Consider the following 22,768-nt stretch of genomic DNA (forward strand, 5'->3'; position numbering starts at 1 on the left):
ATTTCTCTCATTTCATTATATATGTTAATTTTAAATATGGCATAATATTTACGAATCATTAAAACCCTAATTGAAACAATCATTCGTGAATTAAACTAATTTTATAATATTTTTGACGAAAATTTTAAACATATACTTTATACTGTGGTTTATATTTTCATTGATTAAACTATTTTTAAAAGTATTCACAATTCACACGTGTTAATGAGTACCACACTATTGCAACAAAGTTTAAAATGTTAAAAACTTGAATCCAAGTACAATCTGCCCATAATTGGTTTTTGGCAGTGAGGGTATCCCCTTCAAAACACATATGGCTTATTATGAAAAAAACAACTTTATCGAATGTCTCAATTCTCATTTGTAATATAAATCATAAGTATATTTCAATGCTAATAAATTATAAATTCTACGCTAACATAATTTTAGTTATACATAGGTAGGTATGAAATTGGATTAGGTCAAGTTTTATGTCAATTAATTTGCAAAACCCATAAGTTAATGGGATTGATTTGGTAAATTTACTTGAAAAAGACATTCTTAATAATATATCAAGTTGTTTTTAAAGTAAAGAAAAGAAAAACATTTTGCGATTAATTTGCAGGGCATTTGAGTCAGTTCACACAATCAAATATTTTATTTTAAAAACAGGGAAAGTATGCACGCAGGCTCTTTCATGGTCCAATTTACAAACCAACGATGCAGACTTAAATTTTTTCAATGCACGTCCTTTTCAAATGTGGTTTCGTGGGGACTCTTTCACTTTGTTACGGGGATCACTTGTAATAGATTCACTCCATTTCTATCCTTAAAAGCAAGGATTTTAAAATCTAACGTCATTAAACTACTCAAAAGTAGTCATTTATGATTTTTAATTTAAATGTAGTTGAATTAGTGATAATTAAATATATATTTTATTTTAAATAATATATTAAACTAGAAATTAATACAATAAATCAATATTAATTAATTTTATATCATATATCTTCTAAATTTTTTTTTATATAAAATATTTTATTATATTAACTTATTTTTTTATTATATTCAAATGAAATAATATAATGTATATCTTAACCAATCATAACTACTTTCTGCAATATCTTACAGAGAGAATCCATTAAGCTCTGACATTGCTCCCTTAAACATTTCCTTCGTTATTCAACATTTGTGTATTTTTCTCGTTTCCATGAAGTTGTACCTTAGTACCACCACAACGGAACCAAAACTCAAATCCTTTTCAATTTTCAACCAAAAGTGATCATATATATTCACCAAATCCACATTCAGAGAATCACAACATGACCATGGACCGAGCCTCTCAGAGCAGTTCAGACTCACCAACGAGAGACCCAAAAGTGTTATCCATAGAGTGCCTCAAAGGAAGTTCCAAAGCCGATGAATGGACCAGTGACATGCTTCAAACCGGTGACGTCGTCGAAGAGCTTCGAATCGGAGGCTCCGCCAATTCCCTCATACGCTTCAAATCGCCGTTCAAAAACGGTAGAACCGGCGTTAACAAAATCCTGCAAGACTCTTACAAGAAGAAAGACACTTCCATCGTTGTTCGGGTTCGCCGTGGACCCCACGAGTTCGCCGAGTTGCAGGCTTGTATTGTGCCCAACGAGTCCTCCGTGAAGAAGAACTACGTTCTCCGCTCCATCGCTGATCCCAACTACGTCGTTGGCTTCTTGGATCGAACCGAAGCTGAGTGCTTCCAACTACAGGGTCCGTAATCTTTCTCTTGCTCTTTCACTTTTTTTTACTTTACTTTTGTGTCGTGTTTTTTAGTTTTTCTTTTGTTTGTGTTTTGTTTCTCTTTGTCTTTGTCGTTTGCGACATCGTTGAATTGTTGAGTGATTAAGTTCACGTTAACGTTCCTATTGTCCGTTACCCCTCACTCTCGGGTTCCAATTCCTTCGACATATTGTTCTGTAAAATTAACTAAACTGAATCTATAAACGATATATATTTTATAAATGAGAAGTTAAGTTAGGTGTTCGTTGCCAGGTTTAATTGGATGAGTGATTCTTTCATGTACTGTCTTATTGTTATTATTATTATTTGTTCGTAAGATTTACTTGGGTAAACTGTTATATATTTAGAGAAACAAATAAGGAAACAAGAAGTGAAAATTGGTGGCTTGAGTCTTTTCATCTTCTCTCATTTCCCCTGAACGACCCAGTTTCATTTTTTTTTGTGGGGTAGATAGTTATGAGTACTTACTATTTACAACCTCGCACAAACGGGAGTGGAACCTCTTCCTACTTTTATTAGACTGAAAATTCAATTCTTTCTCTTCTGGGTTAACTGATCAATTTGCATTATTTGATCGAAGCCTTATATCCGTTAGGTGGAATGGATACCCATTAGAAGATATTTTTGAGGCATTAATTTCTCGCCTGAAAGGTGCAAATTTTTGCTAGACTTACACATCAACGTTGCGTGACACTCATGACCTCCTTTTCTGAATGATGTCGACATTTAGTTTCCCTAATTTCCACTATCCCAGTGTTTTCACATCTCAAGGAGTTAGTTTGAAAAGAAGTGAAAAAATTGTACATTAGTGGTGATGGATATTGATACAAACACGATAGTCAATAGCGTTAATTAAACACAGTGTAGTTACTCCAGTACATGTATTAGAAGGACGAAATCGATCTTTGATAATAGTTTGCCTGGACATGTTTTAAATTTTCCTAATTTTCTTCTCGTACAAAACTTGAGTGCAGTTCCTTAGTCAAAATTATAGTTCTATCTCAGTAATGTGAGACAACATAAAATGCAAAAACATTTTATTATAATAAAGCTCTAATTTTAATTGATAAACCACACTAACATTATTTAAAGAATAACGTATAAGTTAAGCATGGAGTCTAGTTGCGTTTTGTTAATTTTCATTTGGTCGGCAATGGGAGTTTTAACATTTGCTTTCTGACACATATATCTTAATCTAATCTGTAAGCAATAAATGCAATACGCAGCTTCAAGGACCACAAGGATGGTAAATGCGCTAACGAGGACACGATTACAGGATGGATATGTGTCCTATCCATGGGAAAGGAGGATGCAAGAGTTGCTATCAGTTTCCAATTCAAGCAATTTTCTTTCCATATTATTTCTTCCCAAAGTTTCAGATAGGGTAGCATCTCGCTACAATGATGTGGAGGACACACTAGCCAGGGCAAATGCATGGCTTAATGCTGCTCAAGTTTCAGGGGTTCCTATTGTCTTTATGAACATTCAAACTGAGTCCCTACTCACCAAGGTAAACCATCATTTCCCTAATCGTGACATATATGGTTGTGGCATCATGCTAAGCTAACACGATGTGATGTCTTTTTCACTACTATCTCTAATGTTTTTTTTCCAACCACTTGATGTTAGTTGGCCCCTCTTTTCCATAATAAAACTTTTGAAGAATAATTCATAGTATATTTTGCTGTGGATTTTAAAGAATTAGAAAGCACTACTTGTCTGACACTAGGGAGAGGCATTGCTATAATTTTATGAATGTTGGGCATGCTTGAAGGCTGCCAAACATATTGGTTTCTCTATTCTTGATCCTAGTTTGATGGTTTTGTTGGCATCATGTGGTAACTGAAGTTTCTCTTGAATTTGAGTGACAGATTTCTGGAGAGACAGCTTCTTCCACAGTAAATGCAGGGTCCTTATCTGATTTATCTAACCTTGCAAATGCAAGCCTTTATGGCTTTGAGGATTATCATGGAGTAGACATTGGTGTTGTTAGAGCAGTGAGGCTTTGGTATGCTCCAATCGGAGGAGAGTTCTCAATTGAGATAAAACTTAAAAAGGATGACACAAAGCTTGGCTTTGCCATTAGTCGTACAGAAGAGGTGTCCGTCCTTGAATCTTGCAAGCACTAATTATATTGTTAAACAGATTGTTTTATAGCACGTTTGGTTTCACGTTCAAATACATATTATGCATTACTTCTACGTTTGCAATTTTTCTAACTCTTTCCAAGCACACACTTAATTAATAATTTTCTATGTGATCAACAGGGTTTTATTTTTATCTCATCAGTTATCGATGACGGTCTAGAAAATGTATCAGCATCACGTTCAGGGCTCAGCAATTTGTATAAAGTAGCAACAGATACTTCAAGGTTGTTGGTAGTTTCAAGACTTTCAAATCAAAGAGTGCTTCCATGGATGGTTTCTTCAACAGGAGCCATTAGGTGTTTTGACACTGTTTCATTGAGCCAGAAACTGTCTTTGCATAGACACACCAAAGTTCCTATTCTCCTGCATGTCTTCCTTTGGGACCGATCATTGGCTTCTCCAAGTGGAGAAAGTACAAGATTAAGGACCTTGCCTCCCTCAGTGTTTCCATTACCACCCGAAACTCAATTTGCACACCATCTAAATGAGAACCAAATTCAGGCATTGCCCCCTGAAGGGTCTGATCCAGGTGGCGAGGGTTCGCAGCCAATGCAACTTGAGAGAGACACTGCTGGGGATCTCTCATTCAGATTCCACGACTTCTCCTTGTCCAGCAACTGGGTATGATATATATATATATATATATACACACACACACACAACACATAGCAATTACCATGTTGCTTTCTTTCTCCACCTTGTTTTCTTGTACATACGGAAATAGTATATTGCTTCAAGTCTTTGTAAGAGTATAGAGTTTGCTTTGCTTTGCTTCATTAGTTTGTTCACAGAAAAGCAGAATAAAGGTTCTAGAATTGCTAGTTAGTTGAAATCATGGGCTTAATTTCTCTGTCTTTCTCCTGAATGTGACTACATAAATACCAAGGATTCTTGTGCTCAATAGCTACCGGTTTTAAACAAGCAATAAGAAAAACTGAAAAAGGTATGTCTGCTGGCGCCTACAATACAACATTACTCGTATCATTGAAAGGGTTTTCTTGTGGTAGATGAGACTTTGGTCGCATGCTCTTGCCAGTAGCCAACAAGAACACCTCAATCTAGGAGTTGCTTATTGTCAATTAATATATGACTTGTGTTTGTGGGTTTCCATCTCCATCCCAAGCAAATGGTAGAAAACTAGTGATATACTAAAAATGATAATTCATTATTAAATTACTGTAGTTTCAATTTTAAACTTGAATTTAAGGCTATATATATAAAAACTAAAATATGGAATTTTGGGTAAAATTATGGTAATATGATAAATTTTTAAAAATTGTCAATAGTATTTTTTTAAGTGCTTTAACATTTTTTATAATTTTTTTCAAAAAATGTCAATGGCATCTTTTTAATTTTTAAATTTTTAATATTTATTTTAAGAAACACTAATAACTATTTTTTATACTTATTTTTTTTAAAATCATTGTATTTACACTGAAAAATGCTAATAACATTTTTTGAATTTCTATATTATAGTCTTTTTTTAAATCATATATTTCAAAATATATTATTTTTAAATACTATATGTAAATAAAAAAAATCCTGAATTTGGATGTAATTGTCTTTAAGAATTAGAAAATTCACAATCCCTTTTATTCTAATTATCTTGACCTTTTTTATTTTAATTTATCCACTACCTTTATCGTCTTGTTTTATTTGCATTGGATCTCAAACTGGGTCATATTGAAAAAAAAATAAATTTGGAGATTTATTCAACCTGCGAATTACAGTAATGCGAATATGGAGAAGTATAACACTAAAGCATACTTGGAGCTAGGGACTTCCAAACTAATGTTTTAGATAAGTGAATGTGATTAAGTAAAAAAATTATTCATATTTATTCTAAACTTTTTTTTTCTTAGAATCATATTGGACTACTGTTTGTGTAACATTTAGTCGTGTTAAAACAACCTCAGCCATTTATCTTATCTTTAAAAGTGGATTATAGTAAGCCAAGTACCAAATGAATTATATACATATAATATAATATAACTTTTACGTTAAATTTCAATATAAATTTACTTTTGAAATTGTTTTTTGGAGCAAATGATTTTACGTTAAAATTAACTTTAACTAAAATCAGAATTACGTTAAAGTTGTGACTGCTCACTTATTGTTTGAGGGATGATGATCTTGGAAACATGCTTCTGAGTTCTGAACCAAACTCTTCTATATTTCCATCAAGTGGTACTTGAGGAAATATGCACGATTTGCATTTTCACCGCGTGGCTATCCAATACATCTCTCTTCTATTTCTTTTTTTACTGTAAAATTGTTTTCAGAATAAACGAGTACAAGCAAGAATGCGTTTATTTTAAACTTTTGATAACTTTCAAAATAATAAAATCATATTGTTAGTTATAATCTTAAAATTTATGATGATGTACACAGACCAAAATATTGGGCCGAAAAATTAATTTATATGAGCTAAGAGAAGGCTTTCACTTTCAACTTCTCAAATAAAAGACAGAGATAGACAAAAGAGGCTTTTTTTTTTACTTAAATAATGTTATTTTAAAAATAATTTCTTAAAATAGATATACTTTAAAATTAATTTTTTTAATATTTTTTTTACTAACTCAGCAATAATATTATTCATGCATAGAAAATAATAGATTTTTATTATTATTTTAATAAATTATCGTTTTAGTACTGCCGATATTACACTAAAAAAACTAAAAATTAAGAAGTATTAAAATTATATGTATATTGGACAAAATAAAACGATAATATATGTTTATTATTATTTTAATACAATATATTCTAATAATATTTGATACTCATATTTTTTTAATCAATTTTAATAGTATCGTTATATTTTAACTAATACTTATTTTTATTTTATTTTAAAAATCTATTGTGTTAAACCTTTTGATACTTAATTTTTTATTTTAACAAAATTTGATGGCTAATTGACTAATTTAATGGATTTAAATTTGGTTCATCATAATTAAACTCTGCAAATATCACTCAGCAAAATGCCACTCATTCTAAAAGCTTTAATGATAGCAATCTGATTCTAAGAATAATATACATGATTAAACAATTGGCACTCCGAGTGAAATAAAAGATTTCTTGCAAATTTAATCTAAAAAATTAGATATTTGAGTTGAGCTTTGAAAATCCTCTATATTTATAGTGAAAATGTAACAAACATATAAGAAAAGCATGAACTAAAACCTTTTTCCTCTAAAGCAAGTACCCCCCTTTGGTTAAGGTATCAAGAGCAGCTCCTTCTTGAAATGTTGCAGGATAGCAGTGCAAGACAGAAGACACTGAACATTCTCAAGTATGAACGTGTAAATCTTGAAACTCAATAGGTTCGTTGTTAGTTCAGGAGCCTATTATGGTTGTTCAATTGTTGTTTAGTTGCTGTTTTTTTTTTTTCATTGTTTATTATTATAGTTCCAGAGGGAAATACTACTTGTATCTGTGGTTATTGGAGTGGCTTGTAGTTGATATTGTTTGATAATGTTGTCATCGAAAAGGGCTTTGTGAGTGAGTTGAAGGCTAATAACGGAACTCGAATCGCGGTTACTGTGTTCCTTCAAAATGAGCTCAGCCGAGTAGCAATCAAATTTTGTTACAATAAAAAATTGAGTATTGGAAGGTTTAACAAGACAGATTTTTAAAATAACAAAAAAAAAATAAGTATTGATAGTATTAAAATTATTAAAAAAATATAAGTATGAAATATTATATAATGATAATATATTAAAATAATAATAAAAATATACTATCGTCTAATACTACTGATGAATTAAAAAAAAATCAAATAAAAAATTAATTATAAAATATATTTATTTTAAGAAATTATTTTTAAAATGATATTATTTAAGTAAAAAAGCCGACAAAAGAAAAAAAAATTAAAGGCAAAGAAAATTGGATAATAAGGTCGAAGGTGTGGCCTGTTCCTATTGGTTTCTTTCTCAGAGCCACGGATCTCAATCCGTGGCTTCAGCTGAGGAAACACTACATCCGTTGATTAAAAAGCCCATCAACGGTCATAAGAGCAGCGGGAGCACAGTTTTACAAAACTAAAAGATTATTTGAAAAGGATGAGTTCCCGCTTCACTTTTTTCGCAATCTCTACCCTATAAATACACCCCATCTTAGTCTTTATTTCATCATCTCAGTTCTTGGCTTCTTTGTCTATTCACTCTTCAGAAACAAGCAAATTCTGTGATCGAAATGGCTCGCACGAAGCAAACGGCAAGGAAGTCCACCGGAGGAAAGGCCCCGAGGAAGCAACTCGCTACCAAGGCCGCTCGTAAGTCGGCCCCGGCCACCGGAGGCGTGAAGAAGCCTCATAGGTTCAGGCCCGGCACGGTGGCTCTTAGGGAGATCCGGAAGTACCAGAAGAGCACTGAGCTTCTCATCAGGAAGCTTCCCTTTCAGAGGCTGGTTAGGGAAATTGCTCAGGATTTCAAGACCGATCTCCGATTCCAGAGCAGCGCTGTCTCTGCTCTTCAAGAGGCTGCTGAGGCCTATTTGGTTGGTTTGTTCGAAGACACCAATCTCTGCGCTATTCATGCTAAAAGGGTTACTATTATGCCAAAGGATATTCAGCTTGCTCGTAGGATTAGGGGCGAGAGGGCTTAGGGTTTTTATGCATTGTACAAATTCTTAGTGTTCTCGTTGTTATGTAATGGATCTTTCACTTTATCAGAACTGTGAAATTCCTTGTTTACTTGCGAGTGGCTGGAACGTTGATCGTGTAATATTGGAGGAATTGTATTGAATTCTGATGTTCCAATTCTTTTGCCTCTTTGAACCTATGGAATTTCAACGAATTCTCTCTTCGCTCTATTTTTTTTCCCTCTTTTCACTTTTGATAGAATAAATAAAGCAAGATAAAAATGTGATTTTCTTTCATTTTTATTTTTTGGGCAATGCTTAATTCTAAGTGTGCCATTGTAAATCTATTTATAACAATTTATTGTCTATAGTTCATAATATTTACAAATCAAAAGTTACTGGTTTCTGATAATTTATAAAATGAAATGAAATTGTTCAATTGGGTTTTTTTTTTTTTTTTTATGTTTCATATCATATTAAAATTACGGTATTGTTCGTATATTAGCTGGGCTTATTTACGTGGCCCAAAGCATAGTGTTACCCTTTTCGAAGCCCACTTTTTTGGCGGGAAGAAGTGAATCGCGTGGAGTAAGGGGTTGTATATGTGATTTATTTCAATATCTATACCGAGACGCATTAACGCGGCATATCTGAAGAGAAAGCGCGGGAAAATGGATAAATACTTGGTTTCGCAGAAGCCCTCAATTGAAAGGGTTGAACCTTTTCGCAGGTAAATTCGTCTAGTGATTTCATTTTATTAGTGGATGTTGGTCTTGATATTTGTTATGGTTGGGAATTTGCAATTGAAGATGGCGTTGGAAAAGGAGCTCGGTGGAGCTAAATGGTAGATTTGAGCCTAACTATCGTCATGAGATGCTGGATTTGCTAATTCGTTCCTATTCGGAGGTGCGATTTTAGTTGTTAGGTTTTGCTCTTGGGATTTTGGACCGTGTCTCTTACGCTATGCTTAATTTGTGTTAAGGTTGGAGCCTTTCCGCACTTGTATCAAGTGGATGGATCGCCGTGCCAATCTCATGTATGTATTCATAACTGTATGTATTGGCCACATCAGTTCCGTAATGCTGTGATTTACTTCAGTTAATGTTTTATTGGGGTTGCTGTACAGATGAATCGACTTGTTAGTGAGGCTAATGGTGATCGTCATCTTCCATATAGAAAGTTAGTACTCTCACTTCCTCGTGCTTGTGGACATTAATTAAATTTGAAAAATTGCAAATATTAATTCCTTTCATTTGTGTGATCTGAATTAACTTTTTTTCTGCTCACACACGCCAGTTCATGCCTAGTATGCAAATTAATTGGCAATTACAAATGCAAAAAGGAATTGTATAACTAAAATTTGTGGTGAGTTATTAAAATAATGTTGCCACACTCTTGTTTTAGCTAAGAAGCAGATATCCTCTCAATAAAACTTAATCAGCTACATAAGGATTGAGTTTTAATCGACCAGACCATTGCTCTGCGGATATTATTTCAGATTAGACAGTGTATAGTGTTAACCTTGTTTATAATCAATTCCAAAATTTGGTCAAATACCTATTTACTGTTAACTCCACTTTATTTTCACTTCTTTCCATCCGATTTTTTTTATGAATACTGCTAACTGTAAAAATTGCAGAGTATAAAAATAAGTTCAAAGAAATGGGACATAAAGTTTCTACATCTTCTTTTAAGCCTTAATCATTTTCCCCCTTGAATATCTAGTTGGATCAAATATTTTGGGGTAGGCATGGCTCCCGATTTCTCATTAAGAAGTTCTGCTACCGATTCTTTCTACTTCTGAATTATTTTAAGCTATGTTCATTATGGTTGGAAATATCAAATGATCATAATGAACTAGTGATAAATGCAAAACATATGATCATGTCAATTTGTGTTGACATTTTAGATTGGCTAACTTCTTGTTATGATTATTTTATCTTAGGTTGATCTCCATGGTAAGATGTTTTATTAATTTTTGATGAGTGTGAGATGCTTTGATTTAAGTTTATCTTTATTTTCCCGTGGTAATTTTTGTTATGATTGGTGTATTTGAAATTTGTTTATTCTTTGCGGGAAAATAATTGAGTTAGTAGTCAGTAATAACATGAACGGATAGAAATGTATCATTCCATGCGTTGTGTTGCTTTTTCGTGGCATTAGTGATTTCTCTCCACAAATAGCTTACATTTGTTTGTTAACAGGCAAGGCATCGCTGCAGTAGATTTTGACAACAAGGTAAATGCATATTGATATTGCAAGGCTTTATCTGAAATGAGAAACTATTTGACTAGGTGTCATTGAAATTCTTCTACAGTAGATAATTCATGTGTAATGAACTAAAATAAGAAAAGTATCTCATTCAGATATGCTAAATTTAATAAAAATTCAAAGTTTTGTAACATCTTTTTTTTGGCTTATTTTGGAGCCAAATCAAAAGGGTTTAGAAAAAAAAAAAAATCATTTCTCTAAAACAATATATTGTCAGGCATGATTGGTTGCTTAATGGTTGATACTAATTTCACATGTTTTGAGATATTCTCACTCTTTCCCTATTGTTGCTAACGTATTGCATGCCACTGTCCATCTGAATTCACCACACAACAACGTTGATTGTATTTGACTATCTTTTTATTCATTTTGAAAAGTACACAATCTTAATTAAGACGTTGATCATCTTTTATTTGATTCTACTTTTCATAGCTTTATTATTTCAAATATTTCATTTTTGAACTGTATTCTAGGGAATATACTTGGTGTCTGTGACAAAAGCAGGTTGCTTAACAGTGCATGATTTTGAAGCTCTTTATTGCCAGATACATGAATTAACTTGTAAGTTCTGCTTTCATGGGTGTGTTTTGCTTATTTTTAAAATGCTTCCGTGTTTGTCAAATTTGTTAAACTAGTGCGAGGATTATGGCTTTATGCTCTTCATTGCAATCTTTATATTGTGACCAAATATTTAGTTTGCATTTTTAGGGCCTTCAACTAGAATTCAAATGATTAATAATAACTTAATAAGTACTCCTGCATCTTTATATTGTGAAAATGTGACCAAGCTATTCTACTAACACTTGGAATGCTTTTTGTTTTCCTCCTTTATGTATCCTATACTGCTTTCTCTCTGTATCTTTGTGCAGTGATTACCATAAAAACAGAGACAGATGCATCCCTTTCAAAATAAACTTCAAAATAATCAATAATTATTTAATTATCTGCAGAATGATAAGAATTACTAATGTCCTGTAAACTTTCTTGCCAGCCAACCTACTTTTAAGTTAGCTCTTTATATGAAAATTTCCTTTTCTAAGTTATTTTTTGAAAACCTGATGGTATGTGATTAGCTTTATTATAGAGGCTTCATATGGTGGAATTTTTTTTCCAAATTTGTACATCTTGTTTCTTCTCTTGCATTAATTACATATTTTTTATAGGTTTTAAATAACTAATTTGGATTTTTTTTTTTCACTGCCCAATGTGTTTGGAAGAGTCAGAAAAAGTGTCTACTTTATTTTGAAGTAGCTTCACGTTTACTTTTTCCTTGGATAGGGAGGGGTTTCAAATAAAGTGGTAATTATCATTTAAATTTGGTTTTGTATTAATTGTGTTGATAGGCTTGAAAGAAGATGAAAGCAAGCATTTAATGCACCTCTCACTAAATCAACAACTTGATGCTGTCAGATGGAATCCTGTTAATCAGAATGAGGTTTTAGCTTAATTAACTTACCTTCTTAGTCAGCATTTTATTATGCAATTTATAAATCTATGATAATTTCTGAATCATCCATTATATATACTATGACTTAATTTGGATAAACGTCTTAATAAGTTCGTGTAAGAGACATAAATTAAGTCATTTAGTTTTAATAAGTTAAAATCAATTTATGCTTTTCTAATTTTTTTAAAGGTTGCTCATTTAGTTTTTCTAAAACTAGCGGAGATAAGTTGTTTTTAACTTATAAACAAAGTCTTATTAATTTTTTATATTGATTTTCTTTTTTTACAAGGGTTTATTTAGAAGCTTATCCAAACCGAGCCTTTGTCAAATACTTTGATTTTTTCTCAAATACTTTGATTTTTTTTCCTAAGTTGTGTATATTGTATCTTGTTTGTTGTATGTCAAGGATAATCTTTTGATGATTTGGCACTTTTTTAGACTGAAATTATCAGATTTACAAGTGCTTGTGCACTTTATGTGAGATCACTGATTTGTCACATTCATTAATAATAGCTTTGTTGTTGTATACAATTCAATGTTCTATTTGCCCTACCATTTGTATTACTTTTTGAATTCAGGTTGTCTGTGCATCTGTGAAAAGTAATGAACTACTCATATTTGATGTTGGATATGTCTCATCAGAACCAGTTGAAGTAAGTTTTTCATTCTCCTCTGTTATTGTAATTTCTTGTTAAATCTTGCTTATGTTTACGGTATCGTGGCAACTCTTTCCGTTTAGAAATCAGAACATGTTTCTACTTTCAACTGTTGATATTTGATGCAACGTCAAATCATCCGATATCAATTTCTTATTACATATACAATTATAGTTAAGTGTTGTCTTGTGTTTTGAAATTTTGGTCTAATTAATTGTTATTAATTATAAAAAAGTATTACCTTTACCAACCTTTATCAAATCATTACCTCAAACAAGGCATCTGCAATCTGGATTAATATCTTGCAACCCATTTCTTTTGGGTGCATATTTATACAGACGAACCAGGAAACATTCTAGATACTAACCCTTTGGAAGTGGATGCATATTGCAGGACAGTAATCTAGTTACATAATCATCAAATCACCCATTGCTCTTATCCTCTTGTTTTTGAGGGATAAGCTAAGAAATTACTATTTTCACATTTTATTATTTTGGCTTCATTTTATTTTTTTCACTTTCTTGGTCATTTGCAGCAGCATAGGTGTTATTTTATACATGCTAGGCTAGCTAAAATTTTGCCCTTGAATTACATGATACAGGTGTTAAGAACAAGACATACAACCACAGTTCATGGGTCCAGCATACACAAAGGTCTCTCTGATGTTGCTTTTACATCAAATGACACAAGGTTGTTAATTGAGCCTTAATTTTGAGGAACTGCTTCACTGCCTGACTGGAATAATGAATTCCTAATACAGTGTCACTCATTCTTATATTCGTTGTGTCTAAAGATGTAATTTAAAGTTTTAATTACTTCCATTGATATATAATTTTGTCCACTAGACTTAATTGCTTATGCTTGTGTGATTCTCCCTCTGCACTAGATACTTGAGTCTGCATAACAACTGACACTTAACGATAATTCTCATTTTGTGAATCTATTAATTCTTTCCGTTACTATGCTTCTCTCAGTTTGCTAGTGAATTTTATCAGGATACTTGCTTCTGATACACATGGTGTGATTAATATCTGGGATAGAAGAGTGAATGCTCTACCTTGCCTTGAGCTTGCATCTGCTTCATGTGATACCATTAATAGAATCCAATTAAATGCTGATAATCAGGTTTGAAATTTTGTATGTAGTCTGTTGAGTAATTTTGCAATTCTCTGAGAATAATGCATGTTTTAACCTTGGCTTCCCACTCGTTTTTTTAGACAAATGCCAAAAATGTCGTTAACACATGTTAGGGATTCAAAGTATGAACATTATTGAATGGAAAGTTAATATGTTTTATGTTTCTGACAAACTTTTAGGCTCATTTTAAGTAGTAAATTAAACATTGATACTGAAGTACCCATTTTAGTTGACCGACTGTCTAAATCTTGTAGTTCATGTAATATTGATGTTAATAAAATATAGGTTCTAGGCTACTAGACATAAGTGATCCTTGTCCCTTACATGGGTATTTTAACTTTTAATGAAATGACACATTTCTCAGTCCATATAACCTTGAGAAAACTGCTGTGGATAACATAATATAGATGCAGTTGAATCAGGTTTTGGTTTGGACAAATTTTGGAATACATCTTTACTGTGTTCAGTCAATATTTGAAGAAATTGCAAATAGTGATTATTCTATCCTTTCCAGATTATTTTTGGTGCAGGGAAGCATGGGCTCATGTATATGTGGGATATTCGTGGTGGAAGAGCTTCTGCCACTTTTCAAAGTCACAAAGAGGTTATATCTTTACATAGTGATTGTTCTTTCTATTATGTTATGAAAAAGACACATCTAAAAGTAAGTAAGGAATCAAGACTACCTGGACATCTTCTGTAATGCATATTCTTCTACCTTGGAGGGTTAATTAAAGACAAAACCTTCTAAGGCATGAGGCAATATCATTCAACCTGGCTCCATGCTAGTTGCCTTATTCTTTGTTTATTTACAATTTCAAAGCATAAGTGTGTTTTCATGAATCAACAATCCAAAAGGTTTAAGCTGTTAGGAGAAGATGCATAAATGGTTCCATATCATGTCTCTATCATGCCTCTTCACATGAGAGTCCTTTGGGCTTGTAGCGTGTTTAATGAGGCCAACTTACTTTTTGTTGGAATTCAACTTCATATTAGAAGAATGGGTGTGGTAAGAATTGAACTTTAGACCACTTTGTTATGAGTGCTTTGATATCATGTTATGTTATGAGCCAATTATTCAAAAGTTTTAAGCTGTCAGGTGAAAACACATGAACAGTTTTCTGAAACTTAAACTTTTGGTGTTATCACCATTGTCTCCATACTACAATTTTGTTACCACTTGCAACATACTTTTGTTGAATGAGAGGCATGACTTATTGGGTGAATGTATTTTAGAATGATTTTATGTATTTGCCTTTCTAGATATGCCATCCACCTGTAACATCAGTGAAGTTAGCAACATTGCTAGAGAAGATTGGATCTTTGAAGGTGTGGTTATCCTTCCTGTTCCTATCTATTGCTTTTACAAATTAAAATGTGAGAAAAACTACTTCCTTCTATGTTATGGCTATATAGTTTTCTATTGTCTAGATCTACATATAAAAGATTATTTTCGTGATGAGCAATACAGCTTCAGTAGCTTTAGTATCATGATTCATGACTATGCCATATCTTATTTTGGTGTACTAATAAGACTAGTTTCTGCTTCAGATTTCTGTCCATACATTTAAAGTATTTTGGTGATATTTCTTTTTCTAAATTTTAGTTTTTTATTTGATGATTGTTTCCTAATCTTCTCTACAAGGCATATGCCCTTTACTGAATTTTGCTTCATTTACAAGAATTATGCAAGCTACTACTTCAGAGGAATCCTTAACAGTTTTTTATTTCTATTTTGGTTTCTCTCTTGAAATCTTTCTCCTGTGCTATTTATATTTTATGCCGTAATGCTGTTTTTTGTGAAGATCAATGATTATACAACCACAAATACAAAAATTGACAGTATTTATAGATGAATTCTTGTATACCTCTTATACAATGTGGTGTCCATAATTATGTTCTACTGTGCATTAGAAATTGTTAACTACTCTATGATCTTACATTGTTTCTTTAGTTTCCTATGCAAAACAGGCATGTGGGTCAGCTATGACTGATGTCATACTCATAAAAGGGCTTTTTAATGCCGGTAAAAAAGTCTCATATCTGTAGGTGATAATACTACTGTATGTGCTAAAGTTGGTGTCATTGTTGTGACTGGCTGACTACCTTAGGAAGAATACAAGTATTAATTCTTCTAATCAATGGCAATAGCCGATAGGCATATAGTTTGCAATAGTGTGTCTGGATTTCACCATGTGGTAATTGTCTTTTGCGCAGTAGCATACTCGTAGTTGATATGCTAAGCCATTCTTATTTTGTGCAGGCACAAACAGATATAGTTCCCAAGGAGATTCACTCTATTGATATTAATACATCATGCCCGTATCAGTTAGCATTCCATCTTGACGATGGCTGGTAGGTTACCATATTTATTGTGAGGATATATTCAATGTGCTTTCTGTGTGCCGGCAATTTCTTTATTCAAAGACACTTAACGAGGAGAATTTCCATAAATATATCCTCTAAGTTTTTACCATTTGACTATCAACTGAAAGGAAGACTTTATTGTTATTCATATGACTGGGTAATATGATGTTGTTGCTGAATGGCCTTTTTGAATTTTCTTCGTGTTGAATCTAGAAATAATTTGTTTGTATTTATTATCTACCATTAAACAGTGCCATTTGATGTCAGTAGTGATTATTACATCGTGTAGGTTTTTTGCTATTACTGAATTTTACGTCATGAAAAATGCTTCCTTACATTTGTTACTTTGGTTGTGGTAATTTTTACTTTAACATTTTCATGCAGGTCAGGCGTTTTGGATATTAATAATTTTCAAGTTACACATATTCATTGCCCACCCCCAGCTTGGTTGTAAGTTTGTTAGTTTTCATTTAGAATTGTTTTGTGGATATTTGTGAAAAGGCTTAACACAATGTCTAATTATTCTGTTTACTTTTCTTTTGTTAGAAATGAGTCATATATTCCCGCTGATCTATCATATTTAAGAAAACCTTCATGGTTATCGACGTGTTCGGTAAGAAATTTTAATAAATGTAATGCGTCTACTTTATTTTTGTGTATATGATTCCCTACAAAACTTTTACTTTTAGTCGTGTTGGAAAGTTATTATTTATCATCAGCTTCTACTTTTAATATAGTGCTTATGGCAATGCTATCGGTAGTTTTGTAGGTTATAATTTGTCCCTCGAGTTATCACTCATTTGGCTTTTGGTGCATTTATAATTTATTTTATTTTTACATTTTATTTATCCCTTTGGGATCGATACCATAATAAGTAAAAATACTTTTTAATGAAAAATAGTAACCTAAAGTTTAATGAGAACAAAGCTATAGGGATTAGGAGTCCTACTTTAAGAGACAACTATAGTTCCTTTTACTTTGGGATGTGTATATGCAAAAAGATAAAAAAAACGGAGATAAAAATAATTATGTACGATGTCATATATGGTATCAATTTTTAGGTTGAATAATGAAATTGTTTAACAATAGAATAATGAAACTTAACAAACGAAAATATAAGAACTAATATCAAAAGAAAAATGTAAGGATCAGAAGATAAATGGATGAAAATTATATGAAATAAATTTTATTTACGCTATGCTGTTTAAACTCATTTATGGTGCATCTGGTTCAATTGAGAATCTTAAATTTAAAATTTGAACAAAAATTACAAAAGAAAAACTTTTACCAAAATTATTTTTTGAACATTTTCAACTAAAAACTAAACATTCACGTATTCCTATTTACTGTTCTAAGTACATCTCACTATAAGAATACTTCCTTTATATTCATCCATGAAATAATTAATTGTGTTATAATCTTGTGCAGGTCTATTTGGTTGCATCATCATCTGATTATGGCATTCATCTCTTGGATTTCTATCCTAGCACCAGTTCACCGAGCCATGTAGATTACAAGTAAGGCACTCCAACAATGAGAGACATTTACTAATTGACCCCAAAGTACTTATTTTAACTTCAATTGAACACTTAATTGAGAAAACACATATACAGTAAAGTCCACGGTATTTGACTTAAGTTAACCGCACAACTATACACTGAAAGCCAAATATCCATGTGCCTAAATTTACTTATTAAATTGTATTGCAAAATGTTTTCTTTTTCTTAACAATTATAATTTTTACTATTTACAGGGAGGATATACAAGAAATTTCAAGGCGCAACAACCAAAGTAATCAAAATCGGTTTATTTATTTATCGGAAGGAGTTATCTCATGTGCTGCTCACCCTTTATATAATGCCATTGTTGCTGGAACAAAGGTTTGTGGATTAAAAAATTCATTTATAATTTTTTTGTTTGAACTTTACGAGTTTTATTGCCCGATATTCCCATCTGACAACATCCGAGTGGTTTAAAATTAGTTTCTCCTAAATCAATTTTTGTTCTTTTCCTTTAATTTGGTTGAAGTATACTATAAATCATTTGGCTTCTATAACTTGCCCAAGTAGTCACTCACCCATACTTCCTTTCCTTGATCTGGTTGGAAATAACATTCAATCTTGCAGCAATCAAATTTGCATGCATGACAGTATTTGCTAAATTGATCTTTAAAATAGTCAAGTTTTGTACTTTAGGCCGATTAATTATTGTTTTCAGAAATCTTCTTTGCTTGTGGTTTCCCAACGACATGAGTCATGCAGAAGTGAAGATTAGTTTCATGCTTCGACGGATTTTGTAGGTGGTGCCAATTTTAATGTATTTTATACTTCTTTCCTTTTTTCAATCACTCTTTCCTGTATAAATAAACATTATATATAAATATAGTATTTCCGTTGATATACATTAGATACAGAACTTGCGTGCGGTTTAAGTATCGAACAATTTAAGGTTCATTTAATAAGTTAATTTTTTAATAATTAATTTTTAAATATTGAATATTATGAAAATATTTGCACAAATTAGTTTCATTTATAAATTTTATATTAAGATGTTTATTATAATAAAAGAATTGATTTAGTATATTTCTCAAACTGTCTTGGGCCATTTTATTTTCCGGTTTTAACAAAATTTCTAAAGCAATTTTTACAATATATATTAAATTTTAACAAAAGCTAATATTTTAAAGTTCTACTGCAACGAAATTATGAAAATTTTTCAAACAAACACTTCATAAAAATATATTATTTAAATTAATTTTACATATTTTAATTATGTTTAATAATTTGAAGTTAATTTTATCAAAATTAATTTTACACAATTTAAAAAACCAAACAAATATTAACAATCAATTAACAAAGACTACGTTTTAACAGTAGAAAGGAGTGTCGACTGAGCCTTAATAAGTCCCGTCACGACAGACATCTGAAATTTGCTCTGCTTCTATTATATTTTTCATCGTACGAAACGGAAATGTCACAAATCCTTTGCGATATCAGATATAGCACGGAGTCGGTCAGAATACGCGGGATGTATGTTAATAATGACAGGGAATCAAGACAAGAGCACTCATCCAAAATGTTTAAGCAAATAAAATATAATTTAAAAACAAATAAAATATTAAAAATAGTTATGTCTTTCAGCCCAATTTTTGATGCAGCTCTCTACCATTGTTGGTGATGATTTCTTTTGGGGCATTCTACAATTTATTTTTCAAATAAAAGAAAATAAAATGAAATAAATATCAATCAAGACAAATATTAAAAAAAAAAGAAAGAAGCAATATATAACGTATAATCTACCTGTAAAGACTTCGCCACATTATACCATCGTGTCTCTGGTTGTCACCTTTAACAAACCCATGTGAAGGTCAAGTTCCTCCTAGCATTGCATCAATCAAGCCAAACAATTTTTTTCTTTATTAGAGTCTTCAGATAATTTTGTCCATCTTTTTTTGGGTAAGATTAGTTGTTATGAGAGAGTGCCACTATTTTTATCAATCTCTCCAAATGTATCTAGTACTTTTTCCAACCTTTGATATTGTAAATATTTCTTAACGGTAAAGTCGTTTTGGGTTGGCTTTTCTTATACCTTCTTTAGATTCAGGCTATGAGAAAGAAAGTATAAACAATCAAAATAACTGCTAAAGACAACATGGACAAAATGTAAAGCATGTATAAAAAGGTGAGGTGAGGTGGTGGTGTCATTTTATACTAATCAAACAGAACCACGCTTATTGTAATGTTGCTTGCACTTGGCTTTGTTTATTTCTTTACAATTTCCTCTTTTGTTCCTCCGAAAGAGACATTAAATTCATATCACTTGTAGCTTTCAGGCTAGGCTGTGACAGTGAGTGAAAATGAAAGAGAAATAATCCTCACGCACACAAATCTAGAACCAAGGTGCATGCCCATGTTATGTATAGAAGGAAACAAAAGAGGTTTATTTACAAGAAGATTTTGATGCAAATTGTTCTACTATAATGCTAAATGGCCCCTCCTAGTGCAATGCCACATTTGTCTAATGGTTATGTGAGCCCCTGGCAAATAAAATCACCTTACCGGTCCCATATTTCCTTGTCTATGATTTTCCAAAGATTGGTTTCCTTTATAACCTAAGCAGGTAAGAGGTATGATTTAAATTGATTAGTGTGAATCACAGTTTCTCTTATCCTAAGTCATTTTTAGAGAGCTTTGTTGTCCCCTCTTCCCTTTGCCAATGTAGTCAATTATTGGCATAACAGACAGAAAGATACCTTTCCTTGGTAAAATCTTACACCATGATTAATCCCTATGTACTCTGATGTTTCTTATCAGGTCCCATTTGATAAGAAGGAAATGTACAATTTTCTATCTATTCCTCTCTGCCCAGGTATGTCTGTATTAGCAAAATTATTTCTTTGTACTGCTGAGATGACTTCAGACCTGTGTAAGTACTAAGTAGTGATAAGAAACATTGAATGGTTACAGTTATAATTAGACAAATAATGAAATTACCACTTTGAGGGCAAAAATAAATAAAAGATTAATATTGAAAGAAGAGAAAAATTGTATATTTTTTAAAACATATTCTTAATTATTGGTTTACAACTTTTAAAATAAAAAAATTAAGTAAGTTTCTTCTTAATATAATAATTCTATTTTATATTTTTATAATTTTAATAAATTTTAGCTAATTAAGTAAGTCTCTGTAACTTTCTCTCTTTATCTAATTAACCTTCTTTTAAAAAAGAAATTTAGAAAGACTGGTATCTTTTGTTTGGTGGGAAGAGACTTGTTTTTTTTTTTTTTTAATCTTTGGTCTATCTCTCAAAACCAATCACATCTATATCATAATGAGTTGGCCAAACTACCTAACGAGTTACTATGTTCTTTTGACATGCTTGATCTCTATGCTTTCAATAATGATAATAATACCATAATTTAATTCAGGTATCGTGTGCCAATGTTGTCAATTAAATAAGAAGAGAAGCTTTTTTGCATGTGGTGCTTTCACAAATCTTACTCAAATTTGTAGGTGCATGATTTCCATAAAACCGTGACTTGTACATGAAAAAGAGTGGTTTCCGAAACAAGGAACTTCTTAAAAATTTTCAGGGGTTTTGATCCTATCTAATGAAACTGGTTCTCCACCTTCATTTTTTATACATAAATTAGCATTTTAATTTGAACTGCACTCTTAAATATTTTCTAGTATTAGCGGCATTGTCTCGTTACATGGACACTCACTCATTTTACGCATGAAGCAACCCTTGAACTGTTGTAACTTACATAAATATAAAATTCTCTCTACCAATAAATAAATAAAAGAACAAAGATTACAATAAATTATATGCATCAATTGTTTTAATGATCGATTTCATAAAAATCTTATTTTAATCATTAGCTTTACAAAATGATATTTATTTTACTCTTTTTTATGTTAAATAAAGTACAAAAAGCCAATAATAAATAATTTTTAAAAATATAACTTTTTTATGTAAAATGAAAATGAAAATAAAGTAAAACAAAGATTACAATAAATAATTTTTTTAAAAGTTAAAGACTAAAATAACATTTTTGTAAAGTTAAAGAATAAAATATCTATACTTGTAATTTAAATGACTAAAATGGATCTTTACTCTAAATGACAATGATAAAACTATGTTTACACACCAAGATTGAATAATTGTTTCAAACCTTATCTTATTAGGGTCAAAATATCACCCAAACGATTCCACTGTCCTACATGAAATTATGCGGTAGTTGTATAATGAAGATTCTCCATTTTCAAAAATACCCTTTGGGGACTAGTACTCATATATGACATGAGATGGGTTTTTTCGTAATTTAAAATGCTACCCCGTGCCCACTTGGTCACTTGATCCCCACTGTGCCACTCTGTCTCGTATAAATGATTCTGTGTCTGTTGAGTGTCAAGCTTTTGGTAGATTTTGGTTATTTGCTTTCCCCTTTTCTCCCAAAAAAAACTGCACCTTGCACGCCTCAATATTATTGATTTTCATTCTTTATTTGAAGAATATGGTCCTCAACCAACATAATTGCACGTTAGGGATTCGCAAAAGGAAAAAAAAAAGTTACTTTTTCCAGTTGGAGTAAGTAAAAGGCTTTTAAAATGTCCAATTTGAGCTCAGACACATAAATTTAATAAGAGAGTATCTCCTTGTGAATTTGCCCTCTATCCCTAGTTATCAGGACATGTTTAAGCACTTAAAACTTTAGAGAGTTAATGCTACAGTTTGTGCATTAGGCATATGATTCAGGAGAAGGAAACTTCTCTATTCTTGTAAGTTTTAGGTTCAAATCCAAGTATGGCCAACCAAGTAAGGAAGTAATTGCTACACAAGGACATGAACATGTATAAAAGAAGTAGATGAAAGCAGCATAATGGGATTCAAAACATTACCATATGAC

General features: G+C 31.7%; 3 protein-coding genes across 4 annotated transcripts; all 3 read left to right on the forward strand.

Annotated features, from left to right (window-relative positions):
- The first annotated feature begins 1,072 nt into the window (after positions 1–1,072).
- On the forward strand, positions 1,073–5,094 carry LOC113865440. The gene is made up of 4 exons (XM_027499986.1): positions 1,073–1,725; positions 2,982–3,265; positions 3,627–3,854; positions 4,023–5,094. Exons 1-4 carry the CDS (start codon positions 1,299–1,301, stop codon positions 4,527–4,529), a joined length of 1,446 nt encoding a protein of 481 aa, XP_027355787.1. The 5' UTR covers positions 1,073–1,298; the 3' UTR covers positions 4,530–5,094.
- A 2,945-nt stretch (positions 5,095–8,039) lies between these two features.
- Positions 8,040–8,554, forward strand: LOC113866378 (histone H3.2). Its single transcript, XM_027501277.1, has one exon. The coding sequence runs from the start codon at positions 8,094–8,096 to the stop codon at positions 8,502–8,504; it is 411 nt and encodes a 136-aa protein (XP_027357078.1). The 5' UTR covers positions 8,040–8,093; the 3' UTR covers positions 8,505–8,554.
- Positions 8,555–9,136: 582 nt separating this feature from the next.
- LOC113866377 lies at positions 9,137–18,658 on the forward strand. Of its 2 annotated transcripts, XM_027501276.1 has the most exons (18): positions 9,137–9,210; positions 9,290–9,386; positions 9,463–9,516; positions 9,607–9,659; positions 10,685–10,718; positions 11,225–11,312; positions 12,095–12,186; positions 12,777–12,851; positions 13,456–13,544; positions 13,850–13,979; positions 14,506–14,595; positions 15,255–15,320; positions 16,255–16,346; positions 16,743–16,808; positions 16,905–16,971; positions 17,787–17,875; positions 18,112–18,238; positions 18,576–18,658. In XM_027501276.1, the coding sequence occupies exons 1-18, from the start codon at positions 9,152–9,154 to the stop codon at positions 18,630–18,632; spliced, it is 1,425 nt and encodes a 474-aa protein (XP_027357077.1). In that variant the 5' UTR covers positions 9,137–9,151; the 3' UTR covers positions 18,633–18,658. The 2 variants fall into 2 exon arrangements, 1 of the variants encoding a protein (XP_027357077.1); XR_003505040.1 differs by lacking the exon at positions 18,576–18,658 and having other exon boundaries at positions 16,905–16,990; positions 18,112–18,236.
- Positions 18,659–22,768: the final 4,110 nt, after the last annotated feature.

The sequence above is a fragment of the Abrus precatorius genome, unplaced genomic scaffold, assembly GCF_003935025.1.
Source record: "Abrus precatorius isolate BTA unplaced genomic scaffold, Abrus_2018 Scaffold4, whole genome shotgun sequence".
Taxonomy (NCBI): Eukaryota; Viridiplantae; Streptophyta; class Magnoliopsida; order Fabales; family Fabaceae; genus Abrus; species Abrus precatorius.